The 14545-nt window shown below is 44.1% G+C and overlaps 1 protein-coding gene across 3 annotated transcripts in view; it reads left to right on the forward strand.

The window, feature by feature from the left end:
* Positions 1-14545, forward strand: part of SPICE1 (spindle and centriole associated protein 1) — a 613595-nt gene that overhangs the window by 194852 nt on the left and 404198 nt on the right. For all 3 annotated transcript variants that reach the window (XM_085621094.1, XM_085621096.1, XM_085621095.1), the window contains 2 exons: positions 3199-3320; positions 10650-10753. In XM_085621094.1, the coding sequence (XP_085477220.1) occupies positions 3199-3320; positions 10650-10753 (226 nt within the window). The remainder of the gene's footprint in view (positions 1-3198; positions 3321-10649; positions 10754-14545) is intronic.

Genomic DNA, 14545 nt, shown 5'->3' on the forward strand with positions numbered 1-14545 from the left:
GCCCTGATGGTACAGCTGGAAGGCCAGGTGCTTGACCAGCCAAGTAGGGGGTCAGTTCGGAATAGTAGGGTCTCTGTTTTATAAGGGTAACATTGTAAGGAGTTCATTTTGAGCCAGCTCATCACTGCTGCCATGCAAGTGGCACATTTGATTTTTGCTTCGCAGTCGTTATTGTTGTTGACCTACAACAATAACGACTGAAGCTAAAATCTAAATTGCTGCCTGAATTGTTGTGTGTTATCTGCGTAGGAGCCCACCTGAATACCAGAGAATTCAATAAGATAAGCCAATGGGGTCCTATAAATGTTAAAAAGTGTAGGGCTCAGTGCTGAGCACTGTGGTACTCCATAATTGATGACTTTGGCTTCGGAAAAGAATGGTTTAAGCCAAACTGTTCGTTCCATGTGCTCTAACAATGAACCTAGCCAGGCAAACACCCTACCCTCTACCCCAGTGTAGGCGAGGCGTTGAAGTAGGATCTCATGTGAGATCGTGTTGAATGCAGTTGAGAGATCTAACCAGATTAGTGCAGCATTTTGACCAGCATCCAATATAAATTTTATGGTATCAGTAATCTCCATGAGTGCAGTCTCCATACTATGGAGGGCTCTAAGCCGAACTGAGATGGGTGGAGAAGACTGGAAACTTCCAAAAATGACATTAGCTGGGTGTTAACTACTTTTTCTAACGAGACCCCAGGCAGGAGAGATATGGATCCAAAGTTAGAAAGAAGTTAGGGGTTGGCATTGGGTTTCTTTATTAGGGGTATTACGCTCGTTTTTTTCAAAGTGTCGGGGCACTATCCCTGAATATAGGGTAGTGACAAAAAGCTCATGGTAGATGGGGCACAGGCAAGACCCCAACATCCTCACAACTTGGTGGGGGTGTCGGGATCCAGTGGGGAACCAGATTTACTCCTAGAAAAGGAGTCCTCCAGATCGTTATTCGTCAGGGGGGATAAATTGCAGCATTTTGTCCTATGCTTGAAGCATAGGAGGGAATTGGCTGCTCATGGGAGAGTGGTCTTGCGATGTGATGAGGGTATCCTCGATTCTTTGTATTCTATCCTCAAAAAAAGTGCTCAGCTGAGAGCACAGAAGTTTGTCTCAAGTGGAGGGGTCGTGTTTTTCACATCTGTGAAATTTAAGACGATTACAGAAATTTCCTTTGCGTTCTTTTCTTTTTCGATTGTGCTGGCATAGAAGGTACGGCATTGTGCTTTTAAGTTGGTATAGGTGCTAAGAGGCGCTTTGTACTTACTTTTGTCAAGTTCCTTATAGTGCCTACTCCAGACATGTTCCAGCCTTTTACAATCCTTCCTTTCTTCACAATGGCTACCCAGAGACCTCCGACTCCTAGTAGTTCACTCAGGGAACAACCTCCTCAGCTGTCAGTCCATTCATTGAAATAGAAGTGTGGGTCACCGTAAACTGTATATTGTCCATATAATTGCAGTGCACCCAGTCCCGTCACCCCTTCTGGTTCCTTAACATCTGTGTCTCTGTTAGCAACAAAGGATAGCAGTCAGGGTCTTACAACAAGGAGCTAGTGGGCAACCCTGCTGTGTGTATCTGAATAACAAAAAAGGTGGGGTACAGACAGTTATTCATGTGACGGTTTCAACAGGCTGATCTTTTAAATGCGTAATCTTGGAATGATACATGCCCAAAGTTTGTGGCATACAAAAGTCTTTGCAGCCACTCCAAACGAAGAGTCCAGGGCATTTTTGGTGTCTAAAGCGATGAATGCTGCAGTTAGGTTACTCTGGACCACATCTTCTTGCTACGCCTTCAAGTTAGTGTCCTGCTAGGTTTGTCTCCCTTCATATGCATCTTAAGTCTGTACATACTCTGACTCCCTGCATATACCATTTAAAGGGTGTCCATTGCGATGTCACCCTATCAATAGACCCTCTTTATTTGTCGAAAAGAAGCTTGAATACGCTCAATCTGTTCCCTCGTTGTAAAACTGAAATGAGGTTCCAGCAGTGCTTGTACCGTGAGGTGCCATGACTTCCTTGAGCACTCGCCACCAAAAAAGACCAGAGCATTAGAGGGTGATGAGAAAGTACACTCAATCCATAATGAATGTGTAACACTCTCTCTGTTTTTCTTCCCTCCCCAAAAGTGGATGCAATCTCGCAATCTTGGATATATGGGGAATAAAAAGAGTTATTTTACCTATATGGCCATGCCACCCATTTAAAGTCTTTGTGTATGAATTTAGAGTCCAACTTCGCCGTCAAGCCATCCTATCAAGTATACCATATGATAGACAACAACACCCACCCCAGTAGTTCTGGGTCACAAATCTCTACTCTACTACCAAAATAGTAAAAGGAAGAATGTCAGTGTCATAAATAGTTCTACATGTTAAGTGTGTGTATTTCCTTCCCAGATAGACTGCCCCTAGGTGAGACGAATCTACTCTGGACGTTGCATCAATGGGCTAAGAATCCATTGGGAAAGCGGCACCTTAATATAAGAGCATACACTCAGAAAGAGTAGAAAATTGATTCTTACCGTAGTTTGCCTGTTTAAATGTTTCACCACCAGAACTTTCTCATTTCTCCAAGTACTGAAGAACGCTTTGGTGTTTACTCAGGTTATTAATCCCACTCACATTGAGGGACATGAAGGTAACCTATATTTATCCTTTGAAGCTGCCACTCAGAGAAACAGGAGTGCATTCTTCACAGGAGATGCCGTTATAGTAATGCAGAAGATCAGGGAAGGAAAACGTAACAGGAGTAGCTTCCAATCATTGGAGAAGTAAGTAGAATGGGTGCTATCCGCGAAGATTAACAGCAGTGAGGCAAAACTCAAGCGGTCAATCAGACGTAGCTGTCCCACACAGCAATGGGCAGATCAGTCCCCTGCCTGAGTGTGTACATACTCTTTCTGTGGATTCTCTGGCTCAACTATAGCTACACAGGTGTGTGTGTGTCTGTCTGTCTGTCCCCTTCCACACTTGTGCTATGAAATCTGGGCTATGGTGGCCTTTAAGGGGAGTAGGATTCCCAGCTTGACTCAAGTATGTGAATATATAAAAGATACCAACCCTGGAGGATGAGAGTTACAGGTAAGTAACATTTTTCGCATCAACCCTGTATCTGGACTATAGAATGTCAATGACTTTGGACTTATACACTTAGGTTGTGACAGCTTAAAATCGAACCATTTGTCTTTGTGCTTATAGGGTTTCCTAACATAACCGTGGCACCTCACTGCGATCTGGATTGTTCCCGTGGTCCCATAGCACAAAGACGGGATCCTCCAACACAGCTCTCAGTCCTTAGTGAGTCAGTCATGGATTCACAGGTAAATCACCTTCTTTATGGAATGTATAAAAATATAGATGGCTACACTCCCCCCAAAAAATCTAATACTTCCAGCAAAGTCTAACTTGCAAATGTGTCTGTCTGTCACCCAGCTTGCTTAGTGATACCTGTTTAAGTAATCTTTTTTTAGCACATATTCTGGTTTACTACTGGCACTTTAAAAAGCACAAGTCACTCAAACTGGATTTGACTGAGTGAGTTTTCCAGTTGGGTGTACGTGTATCTGGTTGGATCAGCTGGTATATGAGTAGTTCGATGAATAGAGTGGAAGAACTTAACTCCTATAGAATCTTATCCAAGGATATACCATCTCAAAAGGCTGCTCTCCACATGCTGTTGAAATTGGTTTATTAGCGCAACCTGATAGAGACTTCTAGCCGCAGATTCCTCATCTTATAATATTCCCTAGGCGTCAGATTGGATCCTGAAACTTTTGAGCAAAACCACTGCGCGCCTGTAGGTGACTTCATTCAGCTTCCGCCTTGGTGTGTCCGCGCCGGAAGTGATGTACGTGGTGCCTATATAGGCGTCAGCCCAGCGACATCAGTTCTTTTCTTTCCCCATCATTGGCGCAGACCTGGAGAACACTAGCTCTGTCCATTTTTCTGTACAATTCTTTTTGCTGTATTGTCGACACTTTTTGAGATTTTTCTCCCAGTTTGCTCCATGAACACCAAGGAGCTGTGGGAGCAATCCCTGAAGTTCCAGATTGCTTGACTCCAGTCGCCTCTGCGATTCTTGAGGCCACGGTCTCGAGAAATGTCCTGGGCCCGTTTACGGAGGTGTTCCAGGTGCTTGTCATCACACTAGAAGGTGTCGGGTGAGTCCCACAAAAAAATCGTTGTAATCCAAGAAGTCAAAGCATTCCTCGACTTTTTCATGCCGGTCCAAGCCATTGGACAAGGCACAAAAACAACGTCACCCCTCTAGGCTCGCTCCTATGCATCGCAACAGGGCCTCAGATTTTGTTAAGCAAACACCGCCCTAGACATTGGCTTAGCCTCTCCTCCTAGTTTGGCATCCAAGAAAGGGGCTTCCTTTGCATAGTGGTGAGAAGTGTGGCTGAGGTCTTGGACCTTATGCTGTCCTCAGTGGTAGTCGAGACAACTGTCTTGACTGAGGTGCTTCAGCCTGGAATCGTCCCCCAAATAATCTCTCCTCTCTTTTAATAAAACCCACACAGATGTCCTGCTTGAGGCATGGGCCAAGCCCTGCACTGGGACTCCTGTGCAAGGACACTCCTGGGGATCCAGCTTTCCTTACCCAGAACCCCACCCTGGACAGCATGGTTGTCCATCCTCCAAAGTCAACCCAGGCGCATCCTCTACCATGCCACCAGATAAGGAATCCAAGAAGCTGGATACCTTTGGCAAGAGTGTCTTTTCTTTTGCCAGCCTTACACTGCATTCGGTGAACACTGCTTGCCTCTTGGGCCAATATACCCACAGAGTTTGGGATTCGGTCACACAAATGCTGCTCATAGTCTCAGAGGAGGTCCGAACCATACTGACCCAGGCTATTGCCGATAGTAGGGACTCAACAAAGTTCACCATTCTCTGTGGACTTTATACGACTGACTCGCTAAGCAGAGCAATTTATGTCATCAGTGGCACTCTGACGCCGCGCCTTTTGGAGGATGTCCCGGCATCCCTTATGGACATGCCCTTCCATTGCACCTGCCGCTTTGGCGATAAGGCTGATTCCTTGCTGGAGTGATGTAAGGACAACCGGGCCATTGCCTGGTCTATGGTTCTCTCCACGGCCTCACACCAGCCTCATTCTGCCTTTCACCCCTTGCATGCCTACGCATCCCTTCCTGCCCAGCCACCAAGGCTAACATGCTCCTCAGTCCTTTCGTGGCCAGGGACGCGGCGCCCATAAGCCTTATGACACACACAGTCAGAGGTCTACCTTGCTCGCTAAACCCCTGGCACCGGCAGCCTCAAAACACATTTAGTTAGGTCTCCTGAACTTACTCCTAACTTAGAGTACCTGAACCAGGCTGGTTCAGGTATTCACAGACAACACTACCGCTATTTGGTATTGCAGCAAGCACGGTGGCTGGGGTCGTGGACCCTGCGTCCAGAGGCCCTGTGTCTTTGGACATTGCTGGAAGCTCAGGACATGTTCCTGATGGTGCAACATCTGGCGGGATCTCTAAAATTCTGAGCGGACAAACTCAGCCGTCGATGTCTTGTGGATTCGAGTGGGGTCTCAACCCAGAGGTGGTGCAAGGTCTCTTCAGAGATTGGGGAGATCCTTGGTTAGATACATATGCCACCATCAAGAACGTTCAATGTCTGCTCCTCACCGTGCTGGGGAGCTAACCTGGCAAATCTTGCTCTGAGGCGCTTTTCGTCTCGAGTGGAGCTCAGGACTCCTGTACACCTTTCTGCCGATACCACTCCTGCCAAGAGTTCTCTAGAAGATCAGGAATGACTGAAATGACTGTGCCCAAGTCATTCTTGGGGCTTTGGATTGGGAAAGGAGAGTATGATATCACAAATTCCTGGACATGGGCATTGGTTCTCCGATCAGGCTGTCCCTTCGAGAGAATCTACTGATGCATCAACAGGGCAGAGTCTTGTACCCTGCTCATGCTCCTCCTCCATGAATGGAGTTTGAGCAGCAGCAATTGACAATTTTCGATTTCCATGCAGAAGTCTTTGATGTAATCTGGCAGCGAGGTGTCAATCAACCAAAACTGTATATGCCTGCTGTTGTGACCAATTTGTTGCTCGATGTGTTAGCAAACATGTTCATCATGGCTATGCTTTTGGCAGACTTAAAGGGTATGTTTCAGCCAGATCACCGTTCTTGCAGTTGCCAAACCAACCCTTCCTGTTTAAGTCAACTGGTGCGACTCGTTTCCTAAAAGCACTACAAAACATGATCCCTCCAAAACCTTTCATCATGCCCCAATAGGATTTTAATCTAATTCTTAAATTCTGATGTGCATAGGCTCAGAGGGCAGGCACAATTGCCCTTTACATCTTCTGACCATTAAACCTGTCTTTCTAGTGGCCATTACATTGGCCTAGAGAGTTAGCGAACTGCGGGCACTCTGTGCCACCCTCCTTACTGAAACTTTTTCCCAGATAAGCTGGTTCTGAGAACATGTACCTTTTTCCAATCGAAAGTGGCAACATGTTTTCACGTAGGCCAGACCATCACACTGCTGACATACTCTGCTCTGCCTCCCCCTTCCAAAGAAAAGGAGAGACTCCATTGACTGGATCCAAAGCTGCCTTATCCTTCTACATTGATTGTACAAAACAGTTCCGGGTGGATAATCAACTCTTCATTGGGTTCGTCGGATCAAAGAAAAGAAAAGGCCCTGCAGAAAAGGACCATCTGAAGATGTATTGTGCGCTGCATTAAAATCTGCTATGCGCTGGCCAAAAAGCAACCTTGTGTGAGGGCTTGCATGCTTATCCTATCGGAGCCAAGGCTGCGACCACTGCCTTAGTTCGCGGAGTTCCTGTCCTTGACATCTGTCAGGCGTCTCTGCATAAATTTACCAAGCACTACTACCCGGACAGTCTGGTCCATTGTGACTGGCAATTTACTTGTCCAGTCCTCCGGGATTTCCTGTTCTAAATCTGTTTGCTTGGGTATCTATTCTAAGATTAGGAATCTATGGCTAGAAGTCTCTATCAGATAAACAAGTTACTTACATTTGGTAGCACCTTATCTGGTAGAGACACTACCTAGCTGCAGATTCCTTACCCAACCCTCCCATCCTTCCCGCCCTGTGAACGGATTTCTCTTTCATAGGACACCCTTGTAGGTCCTGATGTGTCTGCACACTGGCCCATCAGCTTTCTTTTGTGGCTCCGTCCCTCTAGCGCAGAAATGTCATGAAGGAAACTTATGTCAGCACGCTGGGGTGGTGCCTTCATAGGCACCACGCGCGACACTTCTATCGCGCCCAGTGTAAAGTCCTGCGACACCACCTAGCGGGGCACCAAGTTACTGCTAAAGAATTTCTAGATCCATCCTGACACCTGGGTAAAGGTAAGGAATCTACAGCTAGTCTCTACCAGATAACAAGTTACCAAAGGCAAGTAACTTGTTCTACAAGACACATGGGTATCAGAGCACTTTATATGAGAAACATTTGTACTGCATACAAGCAGTTCACACTAGGACTTTTTCAAGCTGTAGTAAACCATCAGTTACAGGAAGCACAGTGGAACATAAACCTACCAAGCAGTGATGGAAGTTAAGATTGTAAAATAAGGATCAATAATGGGCAATGTCAACAGTTAAGGAATCGAGCAAATGTACTACCAATGTGGCGCTTATGAACTTGTGAACTTGTGCTGGCTTTAGAAGTGAGAAGTTCAGGTTACATAAAATAACTCAAAAGATTAAATGTATCCCCTCCTGTGGGTATGTGGGTATTAATCATGGGTGGCACACCCCACTTAAATTACCTCCAAAGATGAAAAATAAAATGGTAATTAATTACGATTTTATTTTTCATCCTCCCGTCCTGAACCGAGCATCAGGACGGGGTCGCCTCAGCTGCTGAATAACAGCAGTAGGAAACAGGGTGGGCTGTTTGTGCACTTTTCAAAGAGCGCATGTCCCTTTGGCCGGCCAGCCAGACATGCACAATTTGAAACCTCTAACCCAGCTTTCTTAAGATAGCCTAAGATAGAGTAAGTACAGGCCTCCAGGCCGCGGGGTAGCGCCGAGTGAGGCCGCTCCCTCCAATCAGGGCGCTGCTCTCACAGCATGAGAGCAGCGCCAGGATTAGTGCCCACAGTGCAGCTTTGAGTTCCTCAGAAGAGGTCCAGAGCTGAAGACTTCGGTTCATGTAAATCTTATTTTTAATATTAATATTTGTCTGCGTCCCCCTAACCCTGCCATTCACCCCGGAGATGCCAGCTGCCACCGGTATTATTAATTCAGATCTAGTATTAATTCTCTTCTATCCCTCTTGCAATAGAATATGACTCTTAGTGCAGTTCTAATGTCTAAATTGCATCCAAAAAATGTGATCTTTGTAAACGATCAATTTGATATTCCTTCAAGTTTTCCATAAAAGTTGGTTGTTTTTTGTTATTGCTCTTTAGCAGCAATACTGCATCACCCTTTGTCATGGTATTTTACATATCTGGGCCCCTGTGCTTTTTATGTTGAAACTCATTCATCAGAAGGGGCCGTATAAGCGGGGGTATATCTTGTACAATTTGATCTGAGGACATAAGTACAAACACCGGGATATCGAAGATCTGGCATTACAACATTTTTGACAGCTTGTTTACCACTGCAAATTTTTTTTAACTTCATTGTGATGAGTGCTTTTTAAAGAGTTGCGTTTCAAATTCTTCACATTTATTTTGATGAATAAAGATTGGACTATCTGTTTCTTGTTTTGCTTCACAACATTGCAATATTGTGGTTGGATTGCGCTTCAGGTAAGTGCTGGACTTCCAGATCAGAGTGAGGTGCAGGCAGTGTTTGAGGCTTTGGATGTGTGGAGCGGAAGAGACTTTCAAGTAGAGTTGTGTGTATACTAATTTGTGAATTTTTATGGTTTGGTGGGTGGAGTCTCCAGAGGCTGTGTGCAGAAGTTTAAAATGATAGGAAAATGTATGGAACTATTAGGGACAAAGAATCTGCAGTAGGAGAGGAGCCAGTGAAGAAAGTTGCTACTGAATCCCTTTTGAAACTTCACGGTGTTGAAGATGAGAGACCTAGTAAAATCAGGAGGTTGGCTTACATATGAGTTGTATCATTTGGTAACATGCCCAATGTATTGTACATATAACGATCACCTTTTTATGGCTTACGGTCCTTGGGTTCTGTTTTTCATTTATATGTTGTTCCATTTGTGCTCATTATTCAATGACCAGTCTGTTGGTGTTCTTTCAGTTCGTATATTCTTGTAATGTAAAGTGTTATAATATAGGATTAATTAAATTGTCTGTTAATTGTGTTAGTGAATTTCCATTAATTTCTTCTCGTACTACATCATTAGTAACGAGGACAGTTTCTGGTGCTAGTCCGGGCATTAATCATTAAAACAGTCCATCAATCAATCAGGAGTTTGTATAGTGTGGCTACTCACCCGTGAGGGTGTCAAGGCGCTGAGGTGGGGAAAGGGGAGGGAAATGAGGTAGATTCCCCGATACTACCATTTGGATTGCCAGAACATGACTAGAAGGATCAGTGCGATTCAGGCTCTTTGGATTGATTCTGCATACTTAATTTCCATTACTCGCTGAAAGGATTTCTAGCATCTACATAAATCAAGCTGTGCATTTGTGTGAAACGTAAAGCCTTGCCTTGGATATTGCACAGTCCAAATTAAAGATGTCAGGTAAGCAAGTTATGGTTTTCTCTGTGCTCAACACAGAATCATTGCTCTGATAATCTCATGATTTCTGCTCTGTAATGAAATGCCATCGGTTTCAGGGAAACTTAAATATCCCCCATTAGATGGTTCCAACACCATAGCTTCATCGTGGAAAAATATAATTTGACATTATCTGTGCTGCTACCTATGAATCGGTTAATACTTTTTGTGGCATGAACGACTAGGAGGTAGGCAATCCACTGTCATCAAACTACTTTTGTAGCTGGGCAGATGTCTATCCTAATCTCATCACCCTGCACAGAAGTATTGCATGGTCTTTGATGCAGAGGTGTTAACTTGTAGTTTTTTTAATTTATTTTTTATTTGAGCTCCGTCATTGTTAATATCCTATTCCTAATCGATTTGTCCAATCTTCTTTGTGGTCTAGAAAGGATTGGTGTCTCTCTTGTGACTTCTTATTAGACTGAGGGACTGGACATGGCTATCGCATAATGGGGGATAGTGCATTATCATGCAGAATCTAATTGCCCTTGCAAACTCCACATTAGTTGTCTCTGATGCGAAAGATAGAAAATAATTGTAAGCATAGACGTTTTAAGAAATGTTCCAGAATCTCATGCGATCAGAATGAATACCCAAAGGGTTATGCATATGAGAAAGATATCCATGACTGGGAGTTGAAAACATGGGTAAGTAATTACATTTTCACCTTTTGGCTAGGTTAGCTGAAAGTAGTGTCCTGGAGGTAATTATTGCTTCAGTATGTAGCAGTTGGGCCATCTATCAACAAAAGGGAGTCGATGTTCTGATTACCTCCTTTACTGGTTCCAAACCCATCAGGCTCCAACTTTAGACATGGTAGTCAAGATATTCTTTTTTCATGTCCAGGCCAAGATTTCTGAATAGTGATTACTATGCAGTCAACATCTGTAAAACATTGACTGTGCACCGCTTTAATTGTAGTTTATTTTGACTTAGGCACTGAATGAATTTGATAATTCGTCATACCAGACCGCTTTCGAACACAGCATGGATGTACCTGATGTCTCTGTTAGCATATATTCCAACGTCAATGCAGACAGGTGAGCATATCCTTTTATAAATCTAATGTATTTTTCATGAGTGGCTACTGTCTTAGTATGGTAGTACAAAGTAATAACCAGCCTACATGAGTAGTTGTGGCATGAATAGTTTATAATTTGCTATGGTTTGTGTACCTTTTACCATTTAATTTTTTTGCTTTAACATCTGTTTCTTTATGATGGAATTCTCTCTTATATATCCATAACAGTAGAATATCCGTGCTAGGTACAGGAACACCATTTTTAAGAAAGTTATGCAACGAAAACAAGCCTGTTAGAGGAATATTTTTTACTTATCTTCTTATGGTTTTAAAAAGTAAATTCAAATAGCCATATTGACATGCAGTACATTTGACTGTAAACACTACTGAACTACCCCCTTTTTAAAATCTCAAAATCTAGGTATAATGTAGCATTTAACAGAGTTAGGCAGACATTGTGCCAATCAAACACTTCGGCTTTTAAAAAAAACTCCAGAGCCTACCATCCTTTCCATCAGGCAGGGCAGCGACACAGTTTGTTTTACAGGCTTACGTAAAGATGATCCCCACACACTGTTGCCTTGCTAATGCTGTTTTGTGCCCGAAAGCCTCCTTTTTTGGGTATTGGCTTTGTTCAAGGTCTTTTTGCATCTTCATATTTCTCCTTTTAGTTTTGCAGAAAGTGCCCTTTTCTCCTACTTTTTCCTATGAGGTTTTCTTTTAACACCTTTTCTTTGAGCACAATGCTGGCTTATTTTGACAAGTGTGCCTTGTGTTGGGGTTAGAAATCACAAAAGGACAAACACAATGTTTGTGTCGTCTGACTCCTGGATTCTCACTCCATCACAAGGTATAAAACCTGTCTGGGATTGTGTTACATGCGCCCTTTAATGGAGAGGGAGTTCCACCTCGGGACAAAGTAGGAGGAAATTGGCTGCTTTGCCTCAGGTTCTACTGACCCTAGAGGGGTAAGGAAGTGTGCAGTCTCTTCCTTAGCTCATGGATGACTGATCTGATTCCCCTTTGGGACCCTCGTTCTCCTCCTCAAGGCACTGGCACTCTCGGCCAATATAGAGGTATTTGACGCCAAGGTGTTTGACGTTTTCTGTGACATCCAACGTCCAGGCACTCGTCATTGAGATGTTAGAAGACAACATTTGATTTTGAGAATTTTAGAGGTTTTCCTGTCAGCTTTTGGTGGTTTCTCTTTAGTGAAATCAGTTGCTGCGTCAAGCCATGAGGGATCCTCCCTTTATTTCTGTGACAGAATGAATGTGTGTGCCTGGTCTTGCAGGAGAGGACACTGTCCAGGAGGAGAGCCCCAGCATGATCCCTCTATGAGGAGCACTCTGAGAAAGCTGTGAAGTTTTGAGTGAACCGTAACAAGATGGTACCAAAGTGAGTATTCCTGTTTTGCCCAGAATCTTGTGCAGGCTTTAAAGACTGGTACTGCACTGCCAACTAGAAGAGTCCCCAGCGAAGAGGTATGCTTTGATTGACTCTTAGGTCGCATCTGCACCAGAGTCACTGCCACGTGGGACTCAACCTGGAGCCTACTGTCACACCTGAGCTTGGAAACCCTGTGAACATTTTAATGAGTGAGGCTGCAGCTGCCCCTTCCCCCCTCCCCCTCTCACAAAAAAGATAAATTCCATGCAGGCTGGAACCCAGCCTGCATCTACCACACAGCCCGAACTACGCCCCAGCAACCAGCATATAAAATGCAAGTCTTCGCTAAACCCAGAATACAAGAAACGAACACATGTTGAAAGTCTGCCAAATCTGCTAAACACTTATTTCCAAAAGCATAAAAATCATTGAACTGATTCGCTTCTTTAACTAGTGAGGATATAGTTCCTTGATCTGCTGTGATATTAAAGTTCTTTTTTTATCTTAAAAGAGAAACACTGAGCTGGACATTGTTATTGTGTCTGTTCATTGATTGTTACTTTCTGAGCTCTTACCCTACAACACTACCTCTCTTAGAAGCCTGTGACTGCTCGCCATCGTTACCCTTCGAGTCAAATGAAGAAAGGGCTGTATCTGCCCCTGGGTGGACTCCATGACACCACTGGAAAACCTCTTCAACCACCGTGACTAGGGACCTATTAGACCATGCCTGACAGTGACCCTTGCATGTACAGTGTGGTGGCGAATCCCTTGAATTGTTCCTGGAACTAAAGCCTTTCCAGGACTCCCAAGCACTGCAACTGGCCCCCAACTTGCCTCCAAACTATTAACGTGGTGGAACCCCGAAAAACATAGTATTTTCCTATCAGCCAGTAAGCATGAACATAAAAACACAGAAACACTACCTCAATCATGTGAAAGTCTGACTGACTGGGTTTATGGTATAGATGTGTTTAACATAATGCAGTCAGCACGACAAACATGTCGTAAGTGACTACATTTGTGTTCATAGAGGCAAATTATAACAGATCTGTGTAGGAAATCAGGTGGAGCCTCATCAGAAATTTGTAAGATTGCAGGAGCATTGCATAAACCAAAAGGCATTGCTCAAACGGGTCATCTGCTGCATTAAATGCTGACTTTAACTCCTCTCCTTGCCTCACATGAACCAGCTGGCATACATTAGGCAAATCCAGCTTCATTGAGGTAACTGTTGTCTTGCGTTAGTGTAGAAAAAGGGGAACCAAGGGCAGGGGATACCTATTATACAGTGGTCATGTTTAGAGCCCAGTGACCTAAATATATGTGAAGCTCTGTGGTAGCCTTACAGACATTAAAAAAGGGTGATGTTCCAGAATAAGAGAGATTGATAATCCGATTTGCCAAATACTGTTCTACATTCTCTTAAGTGTTCGGTCTTGACCTCATTAAGGGCATAAATCTTACTGGTCCTAGGATGCTTGTTTCCGGTCTGGGAAGGACCTGACCTGGCAGTCTGTGCTGGACTGTTACCATGGGGAGCAGGGTAAAGACTGATTTGCATATGCGTGGGTCTAAACTGGAATGGCGTGGCGTGCAAAAAAACAATAGATTTAACCCAGATCTGTGAGTGGGGAGGAATGTTTGATTGATTCAGCATTCTGTCCATCATCTGTTTGTTTTTTTGCATTTGTCGCCCTAAGTGGGAAGGTTATGCCGAGACGTGTGGGACCCATGCTCGCTACACCACCGGATTTAAGCTAGCCTGGCCGATGAGGGGTGAAACCTCAAAATCGGTCCCAGGAAGCCTGTTTCTGGTCCTGGGAAGACCTGGCTTGGCAGTTTAGGCTGGACTGTTCCCATAGGGAGCAGGGTCAAGACTGATTTGCATATGGCTGGGTCCAAACTGGAATGGCGTAGTGAGCAAAAAAAATGATGGACTTAGGCCCAGATCTCTGTACAGGGGGTGAGCGTTTGACATTATCAATTGTTCGTTTTGCATTTTTGCCATAAATCTTACTACACAGGTCATCTGCTCCCGGAATCATGTCTTTAAGTCGAAGAACGTAAAACTTTGTGCTTTCAGTATAAAACACATCAGCAAAGGCAGTATATTATGCTGTTTTGTTTTGTCTGGGGCTAATTGTGGCACTGTTGGTGGTACAGTTACTGAAATGTTGGCAGAAACATAAACTTGATGGAGGTGCTGAGATGTTGTTCCATCTCCTATGGGGAAGTGATTCAGTTCCGGACTTGAGAGGCTGGACTCAAAACTAAGTTACTACAAAACAATGCCTCCCAGACCATTGATCACGGATTGTTTCATCAGTGGAGAGCTCAGAGGGTCGCTCTACTTCTGTTCAATTATTGAACACTGTTTACTTTGTTGAATCTTATTTGCTTCTAAAAGTGTGTTCGAGAC

The sequence above is a fragment of the Triturus cristatus genome, chromosome 8, assembly GCF_964204655.1.
Source record: "Triturus cristatus chromosome 8, aTriCri1.1, whole genome shotgun sequence".
Taxonomy (NCBI): Eukaryota; Metazoa; Chordata; class Amphibia; order Caudata; family Salamandridae; genus Triturus; species Triturus cristatus.